At 45.0% G+C, this 17,987-nt stretch overlaps 2 protein-coding genes and 1 long non-coding RNA gene across 8 annotated transcripts in view; 1 reads left to right on the top strand and 2 right to left on the bottom strand.

The window, feature by feature from the left end:
• The window catches only part of OSBPL3 (oxysterol binding protein like 3), a 206,047-nt gene extending 201,028 nt beyond the window's left edge, over nucleotides 1-5,019 (bottom strand). For 3 of the 4 annotated variants that reach the window (XM_060304517.1, XM_030857364.2, XM_030857362.2), the window contains exon 1: nucleotides 3,523-3,800. The gene's annotated coding sequence lies outside the window, so the exon portion shown is untranslated. Of the gene's footprint in view, nucleotides 1-3,522; nucleotides 3,801-4,656 lie in introns of those variants that run through there. The other variant, XM_060304519.1, reaches the window with a different exon arrangement.
• Nucleotides 5,020-5,241: 222 nt separating this feature from the next.
• Nucleotides 5,242-17,452, top strand: LOC132597780 (thymosin beta-10-like). Of its 3 annotated transcripts, none has more exons than XM_060304520.1 (2): nucleotides 5,242-5,840; nucleotides 14,942-17,452. In XM_060304520.1, the coding sequence occupies exons 1-2, from the start codon at nucleotides 5,812-5,814 to the stop codon at nucleotides 15,132-15,134; spliced, it is 222 nt and encodes a 73-aa protein (XP_060160503.1). In that variant the 5' UTR covers nucleotides 5,242-5,811; the 3' UTR covers nucleotides 15,135-17,452. The 3 variants fall into 3 exon arrangements, 2 of the variants coding, with proteins under 2 accessions (XP_060160503.1, XP_060160504.1); XM_060304521.1 differs by having other exon boundaries at nucleotides 5,813-5,840; nucleotides 14,929-17,452; XR_009565064.1 differs by lacking the exon at nucleotides 5,242-5,840 and having other exon boundaries at nucleotides 14,673-16,645; nucleotides 17,017-17,452.
• The window catches only part of LOC115853743 (uncharacterized), a 93,705-nt gene continuing 81,075 nt past the window's right edge, over nucleotides 5,358-17,987 (bottom strand). The window contains exons 7-8 of the long non-coding RNA XR_009565065.1: nucleotides 13,497-13,708; nucleotides 5,358-5,562 (exon numbers count right to left, since the gene is read on the bottom strand). This is a non-coding gene — a long non-coding RNA (uncharacterized lncRNA). The remainder of the gene's footprint in view (nucleotides 5,563-13,496; nucleotides 13,709-17,987) is intronic.

Below are 17,987 nucleotides of genomic sequence, written 5' to 3'. Positions count from 1 at the left end.
TTATTATTAACTATATAAGCCACTCAAGAATTTTTAGCAATATAATGACAGGATCTAGAGAATTTACCTGACTATAATATGAAGGCAGGGCTGAGGGAGACAATGTAAGCTATGTTAGGACAGAGTAGAGAAGTCCCTAAGACTCTGAGCTAAGATGCTGCAGGGGCAACTGGAAGGCGTGGATGTGAACGACAAGAGGGAGGAGAGATACGAGCTGGGGTGAGTATAAACATGGTCTAAACAGTAGTGACTGGGAAGTTAAGAAGGACATTTCCAGAGAAGGGGGATAAAAGCTGATGAATAAGATATAGACAGGAGGGACTTCCCCGGTGGTGCAGTGGTTAAGAATCCACCTGCCAATGCAGGGGACACAGGTTCAAGCCCTGGTCTGAGAAGATCCCACATGCCACAGAGCAACTAAGCCCATGTGCCACAACTACTGAGCCTGAGCTCTAGAGCCCATGAGCCACAACTACTGAGCCTGCATGCCTAGAGCCCGTGCTCCACAACAAGAGAAGCCACGACAGTGAGAAGCCCACACACTGCAATGAAGAGTAGCCCCCGCTCGCCGCAACCAGAGAAAGCCCGCGCGCGGCAACGAAGACCCAACAGAGCCAAAAATAAATAAATTAATTAATTAATTTTAAAAAAAGATGTAGACAGGAAAGGAATTCACAGGCAACTATAAACAACTCTCAGTTCTGAAGCCTCCTTCAACTTAACAGCCTCCATGTTCCTCAGTGCCCTAGAGTTCCATCATTTCTGTGGGCGTTCTGGGTTGAAGGATTCTCCAACCCTCCCTGGAGTACTCTTTTTCTTTTTATAAATTTATTTATTTATTTATATTTATTTTTGGCTGCACTGGGTCTTCGTTGCTGCACGGGGCTTTCTCTAGTTGTGGTGAGCGGGGGCTACTCTTCATTGCGGTGGCTTCTCTTGTTGCGGAGCATGGGCTCTAGGCACACAGGCTTCAGTAGCTGTGGCATGTGGGCTCAGTAGTTGTGGCATGTGGGCTCAGTAGTTGTGGCTTGCAGGCTCTAGAGCACGGGCTCAGTAGTTGTGGCTCACAGGATCTAGAGCGCAGGCTCAGTAGTTGTGGCTCACAGGATCTAGAGCACAGGCTCAGTTGTGGCGCACAGGCTTAGTTGCTCCACGGCATGTGGGATCTTCCCAGACCAGGGCTCGAACCCGTGTCCCTTGCATTGGCAGGCGGATTCTTAACCACTGCATCACCAAGGAAGTCCTGGAGAACTCTTGAAATGGAATTAACAATTAAGAAAATATAGTACTGCCGAGAGGCACAGTATAAATGAAACCGTGGATTATCCAGGTCATTATGCAAGGAAAAACATTATACTACCCCTAAAACTGGAATGAAGTAGAAGAAAAAAGGGATCTCTAATTTCTTCCCATCCTCTATTTTGCCATTTGCTCTTCAGGTGGTAACCATGACATACTTAGCTAACTTCTTGCTCTCAGTTTTACTACAAGAGAACAAAGAGTCGAAATGTAGTTATTTTGCCAAAAGGTTGCTGCAGAAGCTTCTGGAACTAGTAGTGGTTTCTAACTCTCCATTCTACATATGGGAACAGAGGTACTAGCTGGTCTTCCAGTACTTTCCTTAAGAGGCAGAAAACATTACTGTGTTCAGAGTTCATTTACCACAGTGGGTAAAACCCATCAGATTTCTCTTTAGATTTATGTGAAAGTAAATTTAAATCCAGGTGAAAGGAGAATTTCCTTTCCTCCTACATTAAATGTGCCTCATCTACCAGGCCCACAAACCATAAACTCATCCACAAATATCAATGGCAGTAAGAGTCTCAACAATTCAGAAAATAGTACAACTAGACTCTTACTGGCAGTGGAAAGTTTATAGCTCAGCCTCAGGTGGTTTTAATATGCTGTAACATTGAACTCTATCATAATGAGTTAACATCTAATTAAATAGTGGGAGCAGGAGAAATTTCAGTCTAGTGGAAGGAGCTAAAGATTTACACTCAGAAAGACTATTAGTAAAAATCTAATTCAGCAATCTACTACTGACCCTGGGCAGATTCCCAAACCTAGGCTGCAGTTTCTTCATCTATAAAATGGAGATAACCTCACAGCACTGCCATCAAGATGGCGAAGATGAAAGAATACAGCCTATGGCAGCCTGGTAGTATCTGGTTTACAGCATAATTATTAGGCTATTATTGAAACTAAATCTCAGTAATGATAAAATCTTTTGGTTAAGCAATAGCTTTTGTTATAAATAAAGCTAAATGTCTACTGGCTGTAATGGTGGAAACCACATTTTAGTTTCTTGGAAGCAGCCCAGCACAATAGACAGAAAATGAGCTGGAATTCTAGTTCTGTCAGGATAATCTTGGGAAAACTGGTTAACCTGCTGGAGCCTCAATTTCCCACCTAGTTAGAAATAGCTAGCTAATAAGACTATATACCAAACAGGGTGGTGTGCTAGTATGTTGGTGGAGGGAATGGTCATTTAGCTTGGGTGCGTTTCAGCCCAGGCCTGCCTAGTTGGTCTCCTTGGGCCAGAAGGGGGGCCTCACCTTGAATGATGTTTGGAGGTAGAGTGTGGCTGGTCGAAAGTTAGACCTACACCTTTACCTGTCTATGGATGAATGTGTTTTGCAGCTGCAGCTTAAAACATTTCTAGATGCCCTCATCCCAGTACTCAAACTCTGAGGGTCAGGGCAACATTGTTGGGGGGGGGGGCCGTTGGTCAGATGCACCTCAGCGCAATCCCCAGACACATCGAAAGCGACAACTTCACAGCTCCCCTCATCTTAGAGTCCTGACTATAGAAGAGACTGGTAGTTCGTGAGACGGAGGAGGGAGAGTACAAATGTGCGTAAGGTGGCTGGCAAGCTGCATTACCGAAAGAGGGAGGCGCGCCCTGACCTAAGAAGTATCTGGACGATCTAGAACAATGCCCATTAGTGACTCCAGAAGCTGCAAACGCTTCCCAGGCTGCTGGGAAGCCCGAAGGGACAAGTGCCCTCAGACCGCAGCCTGGGTGCCGGAGACTGGAGCAGGCCGGGCGCGGGGAGGCGGGCGAGCCCGGAGCCTGCAAGGCCAGCGCCTCCCAGGTGCCCCCGGCGCGCCCCAGCCCGCGGATGTGGTGAAGCCTCGCGCTCGGCCCAATCAAGCTGGTTTCCTGTGCCTCTCGCCCCGGCGCCGCGCCTCCCGGCTGCCCAGAACAACGCTCGGAGCCGCATCCTCCGGTGCCCCGACCCAGGCTCGGCGCCTTCTCGCCGTCAATCCCGGCCAAACCGTGCCTCTCAGGAGAGCACTCCAGGGCGGGCAGCACTCGGGCCCTAACTCCCGGGAGGCCGGCACCGAGGGCGACTCGGGGCTGCCCCCACTGACCGGTTGTTCCTCGGCGACAGGAGGCAGACTCCAGGCTTGCTGAGACCGGCGGCACCCCCCATACCGCAGCCCTTCCGAGCCCGCGCCACGGCCCGGGGCCCCACCACACCCCAGCGCCATCCTGGCGGGCATCCCGACTCTAACCTGCACGCTCTGCCGCCGCGGACGCCGCCTAGCTCCGGGGGTCGTCCACACACGCGGGAGGAGGCAAACCCGGCTTCTTCGGTCCCCCAGCAACGCACAGCTGATAGTTCCCTCACCAGCCGCAGGAGACAGGGGCGGGGAGGGCTACTCGCCTACGGCCGCCCGGGTCAGAACCTGCGCCGCGCACTGGCCGCCTGGCTCTTGGCTCCCCTTGTTCCGCCCGGCTCGCGTGCGCTGCTATCGCTCACCCAGTTCCCAATACTTTGCCCAGAACTTCTCCGCGCGCGCCTCCAGGCGATTAGCTGGAGTGGGGAGCTAGGGGCGTGAGCGAGGAGGAGGAGCCAGAGCCCGCTCTGGGGCGGGGCCACGCGGGGAGGGCGGGAGGGACGGCAGAGTGACCCACACTCCCACCAACCAGGAGTCGTCTCCGGGGAAGGAGGTGGGGCCATGCACCTGGAAAAAGCATCGATTCCATGACGCAGTCAGGGGAGGTGGGAAGCCGAGTTCCCGACGGGTGCGAGGGGTGGAGGGAGGTGAGAGTTGCCTTTGGGCGGGGGTAGGAGTTCCCGGCGGCCCAGCGCGCTATATGCGTGCCCTTGACACTCAGTAAATGTTCGTGGAGCGGCGTTTCCGGGCCAGGGAGGGAGGAAGAAGAGAGGGCGGCGCGTGAGAGGCTGGTTAAAGGACACGGTTTCAGAGGACACACTGGGCGAACAGGCAAAGAGGATTCGACCTCTTGAGGAACTCAGACCGAGGCAAAGGGATAGAGAAAGGAAAAAATCACGTGGAGAAGGGAGGATTGCAGGCACGGGATGACGGAGGACAGAATCCCCATGGGATCCGGCGGGAGGCTGTGACCGCGACATCCAGAGGCAGTGATGCAGATTGGTGCCGGGTCCCAGGAGGAGACATGAGGGGAGCGTGGTTGTTTATTGTACGCAGTTCATGTGCGAAGGGGAGGGGAGAGAAAGCATCACAGTTACAATTAAAATGCAGGAGCTCCATGATAGACGAGAAAGCCCACCCTAAAGCTCCTAAACCGGGGAGCTACCACAGACGTATCGGAAAGAGCGTTCCAGGCAGAGGGAGCGGCAAATGCAAGGTGTAACCTCGCTGAAGATCCTTCTAACCTACCTCACCGAGCTAGACCTTGAGTGTGGCTCTCTAGGCGCGCTGCCTGTCACAGTGTAGGGGCTCCAGAATATTAAATTCCAGTGCCGCCCACCACCTGCGGCACTCGACACATTTCCAGCCTCCTAGACGACCCCAAATAAGGTTTCTGAGGTTCTTGCCGGAGCCACGCTATCCGCATTTCATTCTTCGCGCTCGGTTCTCCGCTTTCTGGGGTCGCGGAATGTCTGGGATTGTTTGTCTTGGACCTGGCAGGCGATGAGCGAGGGCGGGAGGACCCCGACAAGCTGCCGAACAAACCCACCGTTATGCTGCCCGCGCTGGCACTCGGAAAACCTTATTGGAGAAGATTTTAAATCCAGTGATTTGGAGGTTCTTAAATCATCCCCCTGCACCCGACCAACGCCCGGCGGATGAAAGCTTCTGGCAGGCGCCCGGACCATTCATTCTGAACTCATGGAGTCACCCTGCCCACGCCCGTTGTTTTCCAGCCCTCCTTCCGTTTTTCGGTAATTCCTCTCAGAAGGAGAAGCTCAATTCCCCCCCCCGCTACCCCCCCCCCCGCTTCAAGCTCTTTTATTTCTCTTTATTTCTTTAACTTTCTCCATCACCCACCCTCACCCTGTTTCATGAGCATTGCTTTTTCTGCTGGAGACAAGCCTTAAATCCGAAAGGAAGTTATTTGTATAGGGCTTTATTGTTGAAACTACCATCCCATTCTTCGCTTTTTCTTCAATTTCTTCCAAATAACCAAGTGTGTATTTTTTTTTCTATTTGTACTTCAGGCAGTTAATTGGACAGCATGAGAATTATTCATATCGTGCCTTGCTTCCAAGAAAAAGAGGAATCTTACTGTGTCTTTTCAGTTTCATTTCCTCTTCCTAAATAAGGTTCCAGGCTCACCAGCTCCTAAAAACAAAAGGGAAAAAATTAAAGTTGAATACAACACAGAGCTAATTATTCTTGAAAAAGATTGTTATGTCCTAAAATTAGCTTTCTCTTCAGAGTTTTATTTTAAAGCAAGGATCTGAATGTCTACTCCAGCGAGATCAGTGGTTCTATAGTAAGAGCTTCTAAAGACCCTCTTGGAACTGTTGGAACAAATACTTATCTTTAGAGAAACACACACCACGGTGGAGATTGTTCACACTTGGCTGAATGTTCCTAGCTTCTGAAATTCGTAATAGGTGAGTAGGTGTTAAAAGAGTTGACGTGTTTTCATAGTAGAGGAAGATGATGATAAAGGAGTTTAATGGAGGCCTCTAGAATCTGACTACCTGGCTTCCTGTCTTATGATGACCACTTCTTGATTCTGAGAGCACCTTTCTTTTTCTGCAAAAGAGAGGCAGTAATTGTATGTATTGGGCTCCAGGAAGAGTTTCATCCTCAGTCTGAAAAATGACTTTCACATGGCTTAACTCAGAGTTCTCAGTCTCAGCACTACTGACATTTGGGGCCAAATACTTCTTTGTTGCGGGGCGCTGTACTGTGTGGTTAGCAGCATCTCTGGCCTCTACCCACTAAATTCAAGGAACCCTCTCTCCTCCCACAACCAAACATTTTCCAGACATTGCCAGATGTCCCCTGGAGGGCCAAACCACTCCTGGCTGAGTACCATTAGCCTAGCACATAGTAAGTGCCCACAGATTAGGAGGCAGTATAAGGAAGTGCTTAAAGATATGGATTTCCAGGATGTAAACCTCAGGCAAATTTTGCTCCCATAAACCTCATCTTCAAAACAGGAATCATAATAATGCTAACTTCTTAAGACTGGCTAAGGATTAGATGAATGTGTGCATATAAAAGCAATTTGGATAATGCCTGGAATATGGTAAACTTAAGACATGAACTTCTATTCTCATTTTCTTCCTGTGGAGTGAAGGCATTGGACTAGATCAGAGATGACATGGCTTATTTACTGATACTCCCCTCCCTGCCTCATGCCAGACATCACAATGAAGTCAAGGCTGTGGCTTCCGCTTAGCCTAAATAAGGTAAATAAGCCCTCAGAATCCTTCTCAACACAATGTTTTAGGAAGCAGCTACTGATAGAGCAAGGTCAGCAGGTGATTCAGGTGATGCTGAATCACCATGCTGAAGCTACATAAACTTCAAGCCGTTTTAAGAATAGGATCTTAAATCGTCATAAGATTAGAGCATCAATCTTCCTGAATGGTGACTACAAGACAAATGTGATGAGAAGGAATTATCACCTCATCAATGCCTTTTATGAAGGAAGGGGAGAGAGTTCCAGTATCTTGACTATAATCATACAGCCTATGAGTGATTAGAGGTTGGGTCTCCTACCCTCTTAAAGTGTTCCCTTTTGCCACTGCTACCACTTGTGGAGCAAACACTTGTCTGAAGCGGTGATGTAAACCGCCATCCTGTATACCCTTAATTCATTTTTGTTCTCCTTTGCTTTTATCTGGAAAATGGATCAAAGTATTTAGTTGCATAGGAACACCTTGTAAGCATTCTCTCAAAAGTGTTAGTCTTCATGACTGAGGAATGCACATGAATTCACCAATTCCTTCATAAAATAGAGAGAGACTCCTCCTTTATGTAAGGGATCATTGAGAGCCGGCATTTTAAGAGATCCAAAGTTGAATCAGTGGGTGTCCCTGCCCTCAACCTTTTTACAGTTTCATATATTGGGCAGACCAGACATGGATATAAATAACTACAATACAAGCTAAAAAACAGAAAATGTCCTAAGAGAGGTACCAAAAGTGTGTTCAGAGAAGGGAGAAATTATTTTGGGAATTAGGAGCAGAGAGTCACTTCTGTGTGTCTTTGTTGACATTTTTAACTTTTCAATCAAAAATTATTATTTATTACAATCAAGTTGCAACATCATTAGGCTTCCTCAATCAGACACAGCTCCTGCTTAGTTTAAGTGGAAACTATCAGTGCAACTAAAGGTCACAGTTCATTCTAACAGTAATTTTTTATCAGATGTTTAAAATTTCTGGAATGTTCTAGAGGAAAATTGCTCAACTTTAGTGACAACAGACTGACTTTATTGACAGACTGACAGCATTGACAGAACCAGTTTTTAGCACATTATACTGTGGGAGCATAAGGTATACATATACCTTATACATAAGGTATATATTTTATAAAAAAGGAACAAAAAGATTAAGGCACAAATCGGGGTGATGCTTCTACAAGGCAAGGAACAGTAGAGATTGCCAGCAAACCACCAGAAGCGAGGAGACAGACATGAAACAGACTCTTCCTCACAGCTCTCAGCAGGAATCAACACTGCCAACATAGTGATCTTGGATGTCTAGCCTCCAGAATCGTGAAACCATAAATTTTTGTTATTTAAGTCATTCTGTTCGTGGTAATTTGTTATAATAGCTCTAGCAAACTAATAGAACCAGTCGTTCAATTCAACAAGGTGCCCAGAGCACTGACAAGGCAGAGAAGAGGATTAGGTGCAGTGTGGGTGAAGAAGTGCTGTGCAGGAGCTTACCCTCTAGTAGAGGAGGCAGATGTGGACACGGCGTGCAAAGTGGGCTAGTAGGCACCCCCGAGAACTCTACCAACTTCGCTATATGTGTTTTCCAAAGGACCCCTCCCTCCACCCAAAAGTGATCTATAAATAGTTTATACTGTTAGCTTTTTTGTGTGTGTGTGTGGTACGCGGGCCTCTCACTGTTGTGGCCTCTCCCGTTGCGGAGCACAGGCTCCAGATGCGCAGGCTCAGCGGCCATGGCTCACAGGCCCAGCCACTCCGAGGCATGTGGGATCTTCCCGGACCGGGGCACGAACCCGTGTCCCCTGCATCGGCAGGCGGACTCCGAACCACTGCGCCACCGGGGAAGCCCCATATACTGTTAGCTTTAACTTTAAAAAACAACCAACCAACCAAAACAAAACAAACCTTAGTAAGAATAATAATCAAATTGCCTAAGGTTCTAAACCCATTAATAATATAGATGACCACCAACACATCCCAAGGCTCTGCACCTGTGCAATGTCTCCTTGGATCTCAAAGAAACTCTGCAAGGTGGGCTCTGTTTCATCCTCACTTTTCAGATTAGGATACTGGGGTTCAGAAGTTTCACTTCTTCTTCCTCGTTACTTGGCTTGTATGAAGCAGAACCGAGTATGACTCAAACAAACTAACTCTTGACAGTGTTTCTCCAAGTTGGTCTGTGGACCACACCATCAGAATCACCTTAGTCACTTGTTAAAATGAAGAGTTTGGGGCCCAACCCCAGAATTACTGAATGAATTAATCTCTGCTTCTGAGAAATATTTTTTGTTTTTCGTTTGTTTAAACAAATTCTGGTGATTCTGATTGAGAGGAACTACTAATGCAGCAAATAAACCCTGCCGCCTTTTTAGAGTTTCTCAGCACTTTAGCCTGTTAGAATCAGCTGAGTAGTTTTTAAAACTCCCATTTTCCCCTTCCCAACTGAATCAGAACCCACAGAAGTTTTCATTTATAAAAACTGCTGAGGATTTGAATGGACAGCCAGCATTGAGAACTGCTGGTAGGGCACCCATGCTTTTAACCCAAAATATTGAGCTCTGTTTTAAAACCAAAAGACAAACCTAAACAACAGCAACCAACAAACTTTTAATAGCTAAAGCTTTAAGCCATCTGAAGGTACAAAGAGGATTATGATGGAGGAAGGGGAACAATGAAATCAGTGGGCACCTGATGGGGGAGTCAGTAGAAGTCAAGTGGTAACTACTAATAGATTAAAAGACAAAAAAAAAAGAGCAAAAGAGGGAAACATGACAAGATATACTGATTTCACTTTAATCAACCTCTGGAAATAATATGTGATTATTGTTTTTTTTAAACAAAAACCTTGTTTAAATTCCTTTTTAAAATGAGGAATCAAATGGTATTTATGAGTGATGTCATGTCGTGGAATGACTGTAGGCTTTAGAGCCAGAAAGACCCTGGGTTTAAATCAGTGCTTCTCCACCTGGTGCAAGACACCATTTTTGGTTCCCTGGGGACACTGGTTGATGTCCAGAGACACTGTGGTTGTCACAGCTGGGATTGGGAGAGAGCAGAGCCCAGGGATGCTGCTAAACATCCTTCAATGCACAGACAGCCACCACAACAGAGAGTTATTTGGTCCACAGCATCAGTAGTGCTGAGGTTGAGAAACCCTGGTTTAAACGTTAGTTGCATCATCAACTAAACACACGCCATTGAGCTTAACCCCTCTGAACAGCACTCAGTCTTCCCATATGAAAAATGGGGAGAATAAAACCTATGGCACAGAATTAATATCTAAAACACTTAAGAAGTGCTTACTGGGCTTCCCTGGTGGTGCAGTGGTTGAGAGTCCACATGCCGATGCAGGGGACACGGGTTCGTGCCCCGGTCCGGGAGGATCCCACGTGCCGCGGAGCGACTGGGCCCATGGGCCATGGCTGCTGAGCCTGCGTGTCCGGAGCCTGTGCTCCGCGATGGGAGAGGCCACAACAGTGGGAGGCCCGCGTACCGCAAAAAAAAAAAAAAAAAAGAAGTGCTTACTATGTGCCCAAGATATAGAAGTTGAAGTTCAGAGAAGTTGGTGACCAGCTCAAGTTTTCCACCTAATGAGTGGCTGAGCAGGATTAGGATCTAGTCCCAATACGATCCTTTACACCAAGGGGCTTCCAAACCTCCAGTTTGGGGGGTGTAGGGCTCGCTCAGCCATTCATTGGATGTACTCTTGTACTCCCATAGCCTCCTTCCTAAGAACTGATCAGAATAATGTACACTGGTTGGCAACAATTTGCTCATCTGGATAAAGATGAGGTGCCAAAAAAAAAAAGGGGGGTAGCAAGGAGCCAAGAATGTAATAGAACGGATGTGATGTCCAAATATCTCCAGGGGGTTGTAATTGCAATCAGCGGATAATAGTCTTACTGGATGTAAACGGATAAACAATCTAACATTACTTTTCCAGGAACAAAACCCTGATTCTGCTCTCCAGAATCATAGAGTCCCTACACCATACCCTTACTGTTGCCAAAACATATAACTAAAGTGCTCTGGCTGGAAGCTTCTTACTCAAATGTGTTTCTTTAACAGAAAATGACAGCTCCATTAATATAAACACTGAAGGTCCCATCTTTTTTTGTGTGGACATATAGTTCCATTGCTTTTCTGTCTTCAAACATACAATGCTTCTTTCTTTTCTTTTTTTTTGGCCACGCTGTGCGGCATGCAAGATCTTAGTTCCCAGACCAGGGATCAAACCTGTGCCCGCTACAATGGAAGCATGGAGTCTTAACCACTGGACCACCAGGGAAGTCCCTACAGCACTTATTTCTAATCTTGAGAAAGATTTCATGAACATAAGGTATAAAATTCTAATTTAGGCATCAGGTACGGCTCTAACTCTGGACAAACTGACCAGTTTCCCTGGGTCCAGATTTACAGGCAGTAACATTCTCAGTTGTTAATAACAATAATAGTCAATTATTGCATGGATATTAAGTCCCCTGTGCTTGACATATACCATTATTCCCATTTTACGGTTGGGAAAACTGAGGCTCAGAGAGGTCTAATGACTTGCCCAATGTCACAGAGATAGAAAGTGACAAAATGAGCATTTGGAACTGGGGCTCTCTGAACCTCAAGCCTGAAATGGTTCTGCTACACACCAGCAGTGACAACTGTGATGCAAGTACAGTGAACTACCATGGCAGCTTCAACAAAGAAAAGGAAATTCCAGAAGCAGAACTAGCAATACAATCTTTAGGATGGTAGTTTGGCTACTTTGCAAAAGGCAAAGAGTGGTTAGTAAGAGCAGCAGGGAATTTGGGGTCAATCTAGACTTGAATCCCATGGTCAAGTTACATAGTCTCACAGCACTATATTGTTAACCTTTATAACATTATCAAAATTATAATTACATATTTTTGTATAATTATTTGATCTATCTCCCCTACACACTCCAAGATATTTGAGGGCCAGAGTTTTTGCTAACCTTTTTATCCCCAGGACCTAGTACAGAGCTTGACACATAGTAAGCACTAAATAAACATTGATTAAATGAATAGATGGATAGAGGGAGGAAGAAAGGAAGAGAAGGAAGGAAGGAAGGAAGGAGGAGGGAGGTCACTGTTTGATTTTAAGCAAGTCCCTAAATCTTTCTCCCCCCACCCCCATAGTAATCTTTATAATGGAAAAGTTTATAAATGCCCAATATCCTCATCGAGTTGATGTTATATGATGTGGTGCCTAGTTATTATCTGTCTTCCTGTACCATGCAGTCTTATATTTTGACAGTGAGGAGATAGTCTCAGTACACCCAACGCTGTCACTCACTGTTTGCTGGGTGTGATTTCTCTCCTTGACCAGAGTTTAAGAACTGATGGGTGGGGATATATCCTGTATGATGCTTGAATCCCTTGGCACAGTGCTAAACTCGAGGAAGGTACTCAGCAATAGTTACTGCACCATAGTAAACTAAGTGCTCCTGGGGGTTTGCATATGTTTCACAGGCAAAGGGTGACTGAGACGTTTGGGGAATGGGAGAGTGGGCGTTTAGAAAGAGAATTATTTTCCTTCAGGTATTTTAAAAGCCACACTACCCTCTACAAACTTGTTGTTTTTGCCTGTGTAACTGCTCACAAGCAGTATTTGAGCATTCCCATTTCTCTGCACCCAGTAACTGACCTGACTTTCTGAGAGTCTTTTGCATAATATTGTTTAGGGGATGATTACAGTTGTCAATAATTTTATGGAGGTTTCATACTTATTCCCCCAGGTTTCACAATCCCAGGGTTAAAACTGGGTCACAAGTCAGTCGAAAAACAGGATTTCCCTGACTCTCCCACAATCCACAATTGCTTCATCTTCGACACCTCTCAAAGTTCCTCCTAATGAATTCTGGGATGTTCTGAATGTATTCATTGCAAAGCTTCTCAGTTACCCATGGTGCGACCTTTTCTTCTCTCTTTCTCTGTCTCATGTCACCACTGGGGCCACCAGCACCCATTTCCTACCTGTGTCATAGCTGTTGCTAAGAATTTGTCACATGTGTCTTGCACTGGCAACATCGCACAGATGTTTTAGTGAAATAACTTCTTCAGATTTTTATCAATATAGCTTGCTATTAAAATTTCAAATACAGAAGAACAAATAATGAAAAATGAAAGCCTTTCACTGCTTCCTTATAAGGTTTTATGTACCAACATTTATCTATATACATACATAACCCTACTAAATTCTATTTTCCACATAGCCCAGTCTCTGAATAATATTAGATTCAAAGAAAGTAGTTCATCCACAAAATATTAATGAAGAAGCATTTCCAATCCTTGTACCCATCTCTTGAAAACCCTAAAAGTGCCCCAGTTCAAACCCATACTATACTTTTCACGCTAGGATCTCTGATATGCTAACTCACAAAACTTTGTCAAGCCCTAATTTGTGCATATTTTTCTCCTTTCTTTTCTCTTTAACCTCCAGTTCTTTATTTTGTACACTAGCTTGATTTTTCACTAAATCCTTCCTACTTTCAGGCAGATGTCTTTATACTCTTCTGATTTAGCATCTAAGAGAAGGGTAAGGAAGGAAAAGACTCACTTTAGTGTATGTAAGGAGAATAAAGGAGAAAGGAAAGACAGGAATAATCATATATTAATAAATCTTATTCTGTCTTCCTCTCACACATTTTAATTTTTGCATTTTTTTACATACGGGTTCATTCTACATGTACTAAACAGTAACTGGGGTTTTTTATATTTAATGTTAATATATAGCTACTGTGTTCATTATCTATTGCTGCATAACATATTATCCCCCAACTAAAAGCAACAAACATTTATTATCTCACAGTTTCTGTGGATGAGTTTCAGATGCAACTTACCTAGGCAACACTGGCTCAAAGTCTCTCATGAGGCTGCGTCAAGCTATTGGCTGAGGCTGTGGTCTCATCTGAATGCCTGACCTGGAGTGAGGTGGGAATCTTCTTTTAAGTTCATTCATGTGGTTTTTGGCAGGCCTCAGTCCTTTGCCACATGGACCTCTCAGCAAGGTTGCCTCAGGACATGGCAGTCGGCTTTCCCAAGGGTGAGTGATCTAAGAGAGAATGAGCGAGAGTGTGCACAAGACAGAAACCAAGTCCTTTTCATAACCTAATCTCGGAAGTGACATGTCATCAATTCTGTTGTATTCTGTTCATTAGGAGAGAGTCCGTAAATCCAGCCAAACTCAAGGAGAAGGCATTACACAGGGGCATTAACACTAGTAAGCAGAGATCACTGGGGGAGGCCATCAGACACTGCCTACCTTATTCTTTTTAATTTTAGCACAGTATTCCAAAGTTTGGACCAACTGTAATATTTTAAACTATCAGCCATGATTTCTTGTTCATTTTCTTTAATTTTCTTTTCACTTCCCGCCTTTTATTTGATTGGTTCTACTTTCTTTTCTCCAGTGTTTACAACTTATGCATGGTATTTGCCTTGCCTAGTTGACATTTTAGTCAGGATCTGTATTTTGCTGCCTACCCAACCCTGAGGACAAGATGAGACTCTGCATGCTTTTACTGCTCACCTATGTCTTCATTTTCTTAAAATCATTTGAAGTCTTAGGTCTAGATCTGTGCTGTCTGATATGGTCACACTAGACACACGGAGCTATTGAACACTTAAAATGTGGCTGGTCTGAGTTGAGATGTGCTTTATGTATAAAATACATGCTGGATTTCAAAGACTTAGTATGAAGAAAAAGAAATATATTATTAATAATTTTAGAGTCATTATATACATATATATATTTATTATTATTTGCGGTACGCGGGCCTCTCACTGTTGCGGCCTCTCCCATTGCGGAGCACAGGCTCCGGACGCACAGGCTCAGTGGCCATGGCTCACGGGCCCAGCTGCTCCACGGCATGTGGGATCTTCCCGGACCGGGGCACGAACCCGTGTCCCCTGCATCGGCAGGCGGACTCTCAACCACTGCACCAACAGGGAAGCCCCAGAGTCATTATATTTTGATTATGTTACTGATTCTCATGTGGAATCAGCATTGAGAACAACAGATGGCTTTAAAATACACAACAGAAGAGGAAAGGAGAACCTCTTATCAATAGCAAACATGTCTATATTGTCCAAACCAGCGTAAGAGTGAATACGTATTTACCTTTTAAAAATAGGTCTAAAAAAACCCCAAAAACTAAAACACAATAGATCCACAGACCTGTTGATTGGTTGGTTAGAGCTTGTTTGTGCTCAGGAATGAAGATATAAGAAGTCTGCAACAGCTTTTTAAAATGATTTCACAATTAATTCTAGTCTCTTGCTGCAGCAACGTGAGTAGGAGCACTGGGACTGTGGGCCTGGAGCAGAACTTCTCGGATTGTTTTAAGAAAATGGCAGGTAAGCAGGACATGGGGGAAATCACCAGCTTCAATAAGGCCAAGCTGAAGAAGACGGAGGCACAGGAGAAGAACACCCTGCTGACCAAAGAGACCACTGAGCAGGAGAAGCAAGCGGAGTGAAATTTTCTAAGAACCTGGAGGATCCTCCACTCCCATCATCTTGGAGACCCTAGCTGTGATGTGGAGGAAGAGCCACCTGCAAGATGGACATGAGTGACAAGCTGCACTGTGAACCCAGGCACTCCTTGATGATGCCACCAGCCCATAGGTCTCTGAGGGGACCCTCCAATGGGACTGCCAAATTCTCTGGTTTGCCCTGGAATACTATAGAAAGTTATTTGTATGATTAATGAAAATAAAACACACCTCGTGAGGGCTTCCCTGGTGGCGCAGTGGTTGAGAGTCCACCTGCCGATGCACGGGACACGGGTTCGTGCCCCGGTCCGGGAAGATCCCACATGCCGCGGAGCGGCTGGGCCCGTGAGCCATGGCCGCTGAGCCTGCGCGTCCGGAGCCTGTGCTCTGCGACGGGAGAGGCCACGACAGTGAGAGGCCCGCGTACCGCAAAAAAAACACCCCAAAACAACAACAACAAAAAACACACCTCGTGGCATGGCAAAACAAAAACAAAAGCAAAAAAACAAACAAAAAACACCCCATTAAATTCTAACCCAGAGCAAAGATGAGCTCACAGAAACCTGGCCCCTTCTGACTTTTATAACCATGACTTTGGTCACAAGATTTCAAACCTTGAAGACGATTGTTTTTTAGGAAGATGTCTCCTCCTCTCTGTCCATTCAATCGATGCTGCTAGAAGAGTGAGGACGCTTGAGGTGAAAGGTTTTATAGCCTGAAGACCAAGTGTTAATAAAGCCTAACACAAACCCAGTATTCAGAACATGCTTAGACAAAAAAAAAAATTTAGACTCTAATTTTCAAGTGCTTGTAATTTTTCTGGAGGGAGGGGTCGGTGAAGAGGAGTTCTATAGTAACTGTAATCATCAAAGAGGATTTAATAAAGAGCACTTGTTTATGTGCTAAGAGTTTGCGCAGACTAACTAACACCCCTTAAAGATGACAGAAGTGCTGGAAATCAGACCTCAGTACTACAATGAGCTAGAAACTCAACCACCTACAGGACTGGGACAAATAATATACTGGTAATGACAAATGACATACTGGTAATGAAATGTGTTGACAAGGAAAATCACACAATGTAAAAGTTATGAGTTAAGTTTTATTTGGGGACTTTATTGAGGACTATAGCCTGAGAGACAGCCTCTCAGATAGCTCAGAGGAACTCCAAGAGGTAAAGGGAGGAGCCAGGAGATATATGAACCTTTTTGTTGGGGAAAAACATGTAGTCAAGCATCAAAAGAGTATTGCTAATCACAAAGAAGAGAGATAGCTCAAGTTAATGATTTTAGTGCTTTTCTATGTATGGGAAGATGCAACAATCTGGGGTCACTTGAAATTCTTCCATAGATATTCATCTTAAATACCTAAGGGGCGGTATATCCAAAGCACAGAAAGTTTGCTGTTTTTCTCCATCCTGAATTTCCCTCAGAGTGCACTGTCAGTGGGCAACTGCAGTGGCTGATGGCTTGATCCTTGTAGAACTGGAACGGCAGGTAACATTTTTTTTTCTTTACAAATTCAACAACAGTTAATTAAACCTTGTAGTGATCACTGTGATCACTGTGTTTTAAAAATTGCATTCACTAAAGGCCTTTCTACTTGACCATTTTCCCTAAATTCTAATAGCCACTTTCCAGTTTACTGCAAATACCTGAGTAGCACTGTGTTTTGCAGTTTAGCATTGAAACCATGCCCTATAGTTAACAGAAGCTTATAACTAATAGAAATGCTTGAATTTGTCTTACAGAACAACTGATAAGGGAACAGATTATTAAAACCCTTTTGCTTGTAAAAATATCTTCATTGATTAAGGTTTGGGTTTTCTTTTTCTTTTTTTCCTCTCTTTAATTGCATCCCTTCCCAGCTTTACGCAGCCCAGGGGTTTTATAGGAATTTGGAGTCTGCTCCTGCCCACTGCAGGCTGGCTGGGGGCTGGTTGGGACCACCGACCCTAAACCTGGGCCTGTGCAGATGTCCAGTGAATGGCCTTTTGATGTCAGAGGGCCGGAAAACTCCACTCACAGATCATGCTAAGCGCCTCCATTTTGAACATGCAGAAACATGTAACCCAGATGCATGTGCACAGAACATCAATTACCTCACCTTTTAACCTGCCTCCAATCACCTTTCCCCAGCCTAAGACCACCTGCTTATCCCTAAAATATCCCAATCCCCTGCCTTCAGGGAGGCGGATCTGAGACTTGTTCTCCTGTCTCCTCACTTGGCTGCCTTGTGAATAAACTCTTTCTGGGCTGGAAACTTTGGTGTCTCAGCGTTTGGCTTGCTGTGTGTCAGGCTGACATGGTTCGGTAACAGTATCAAAAGCAAAAACTGCAGCTATGTTAAAGCCTAGAGGAAGTGTATGTGAACTAATTTCCTTTCTAATTCTTCGACTCAAAGAAGAGGCTATAAAGCCTCCAGCCAGCTAAGGGCCCATAGCTGGGCCCATACCTCCCATATACTCTGCGTCATCCTTTAGAACATGTATCCTCAAACACCTTTTAAAGTGCTTTCACAGGGCAATCCTGTGGGGCAGGCAGGAAGTATTACTAACCCCAATTTATAAGGGATCTGTCAGTCAGGAGGGTCTTCCCTGCAAGTAATGGAAAACCCAATTTATACAATAAGAAACATTTATTATCTCACATAATTGCAGAGACAAAACTAGTTTTTCCACAGAGGGAAGGAAGTCAATTAAAATCACCACCTGACAAGATGAAATTTACATATCAGTTACCTACAATTTAGAAAGCATGGCAAAACAACTCAAAGACAATGAATAGGGCCAGAATCTGATAACTTGAAAGGGTATGCTGCAGACAATGCATGTTTTCC

The sequence above is a fragment of the Globicephala melas genome, chromosome 9 (genome assembly GCF_963455315.2).
Source record: "Globicephala melas chromosome 9, mGloMel1.2, whole genome shotgun sequence".
Lineage (NCBI taxonomy): Eukaryota > Metazoa > Chordata > Mammalia > Artiodactyla > Delphinidae > Globicephala > Globicephala melas.
This window is presented reverse-complemented; position numbering and strand designations above follow the sequence as displayed.

Coding starts and splice junctions, on each gene's coding strand:
- LOC132597780 (XM_060304520.1), top strand. CDS start 5,812: ATGTTCCTAGCTTCTGAAATTCGTAATAG. Junction 5,841..14,941: donor GCTTCTGAAATTCGTAATAG/GTGAGTAGGTGT, acceptor CTCTTGCTGCAG/CAACGTGAGTAGGAGCACTG.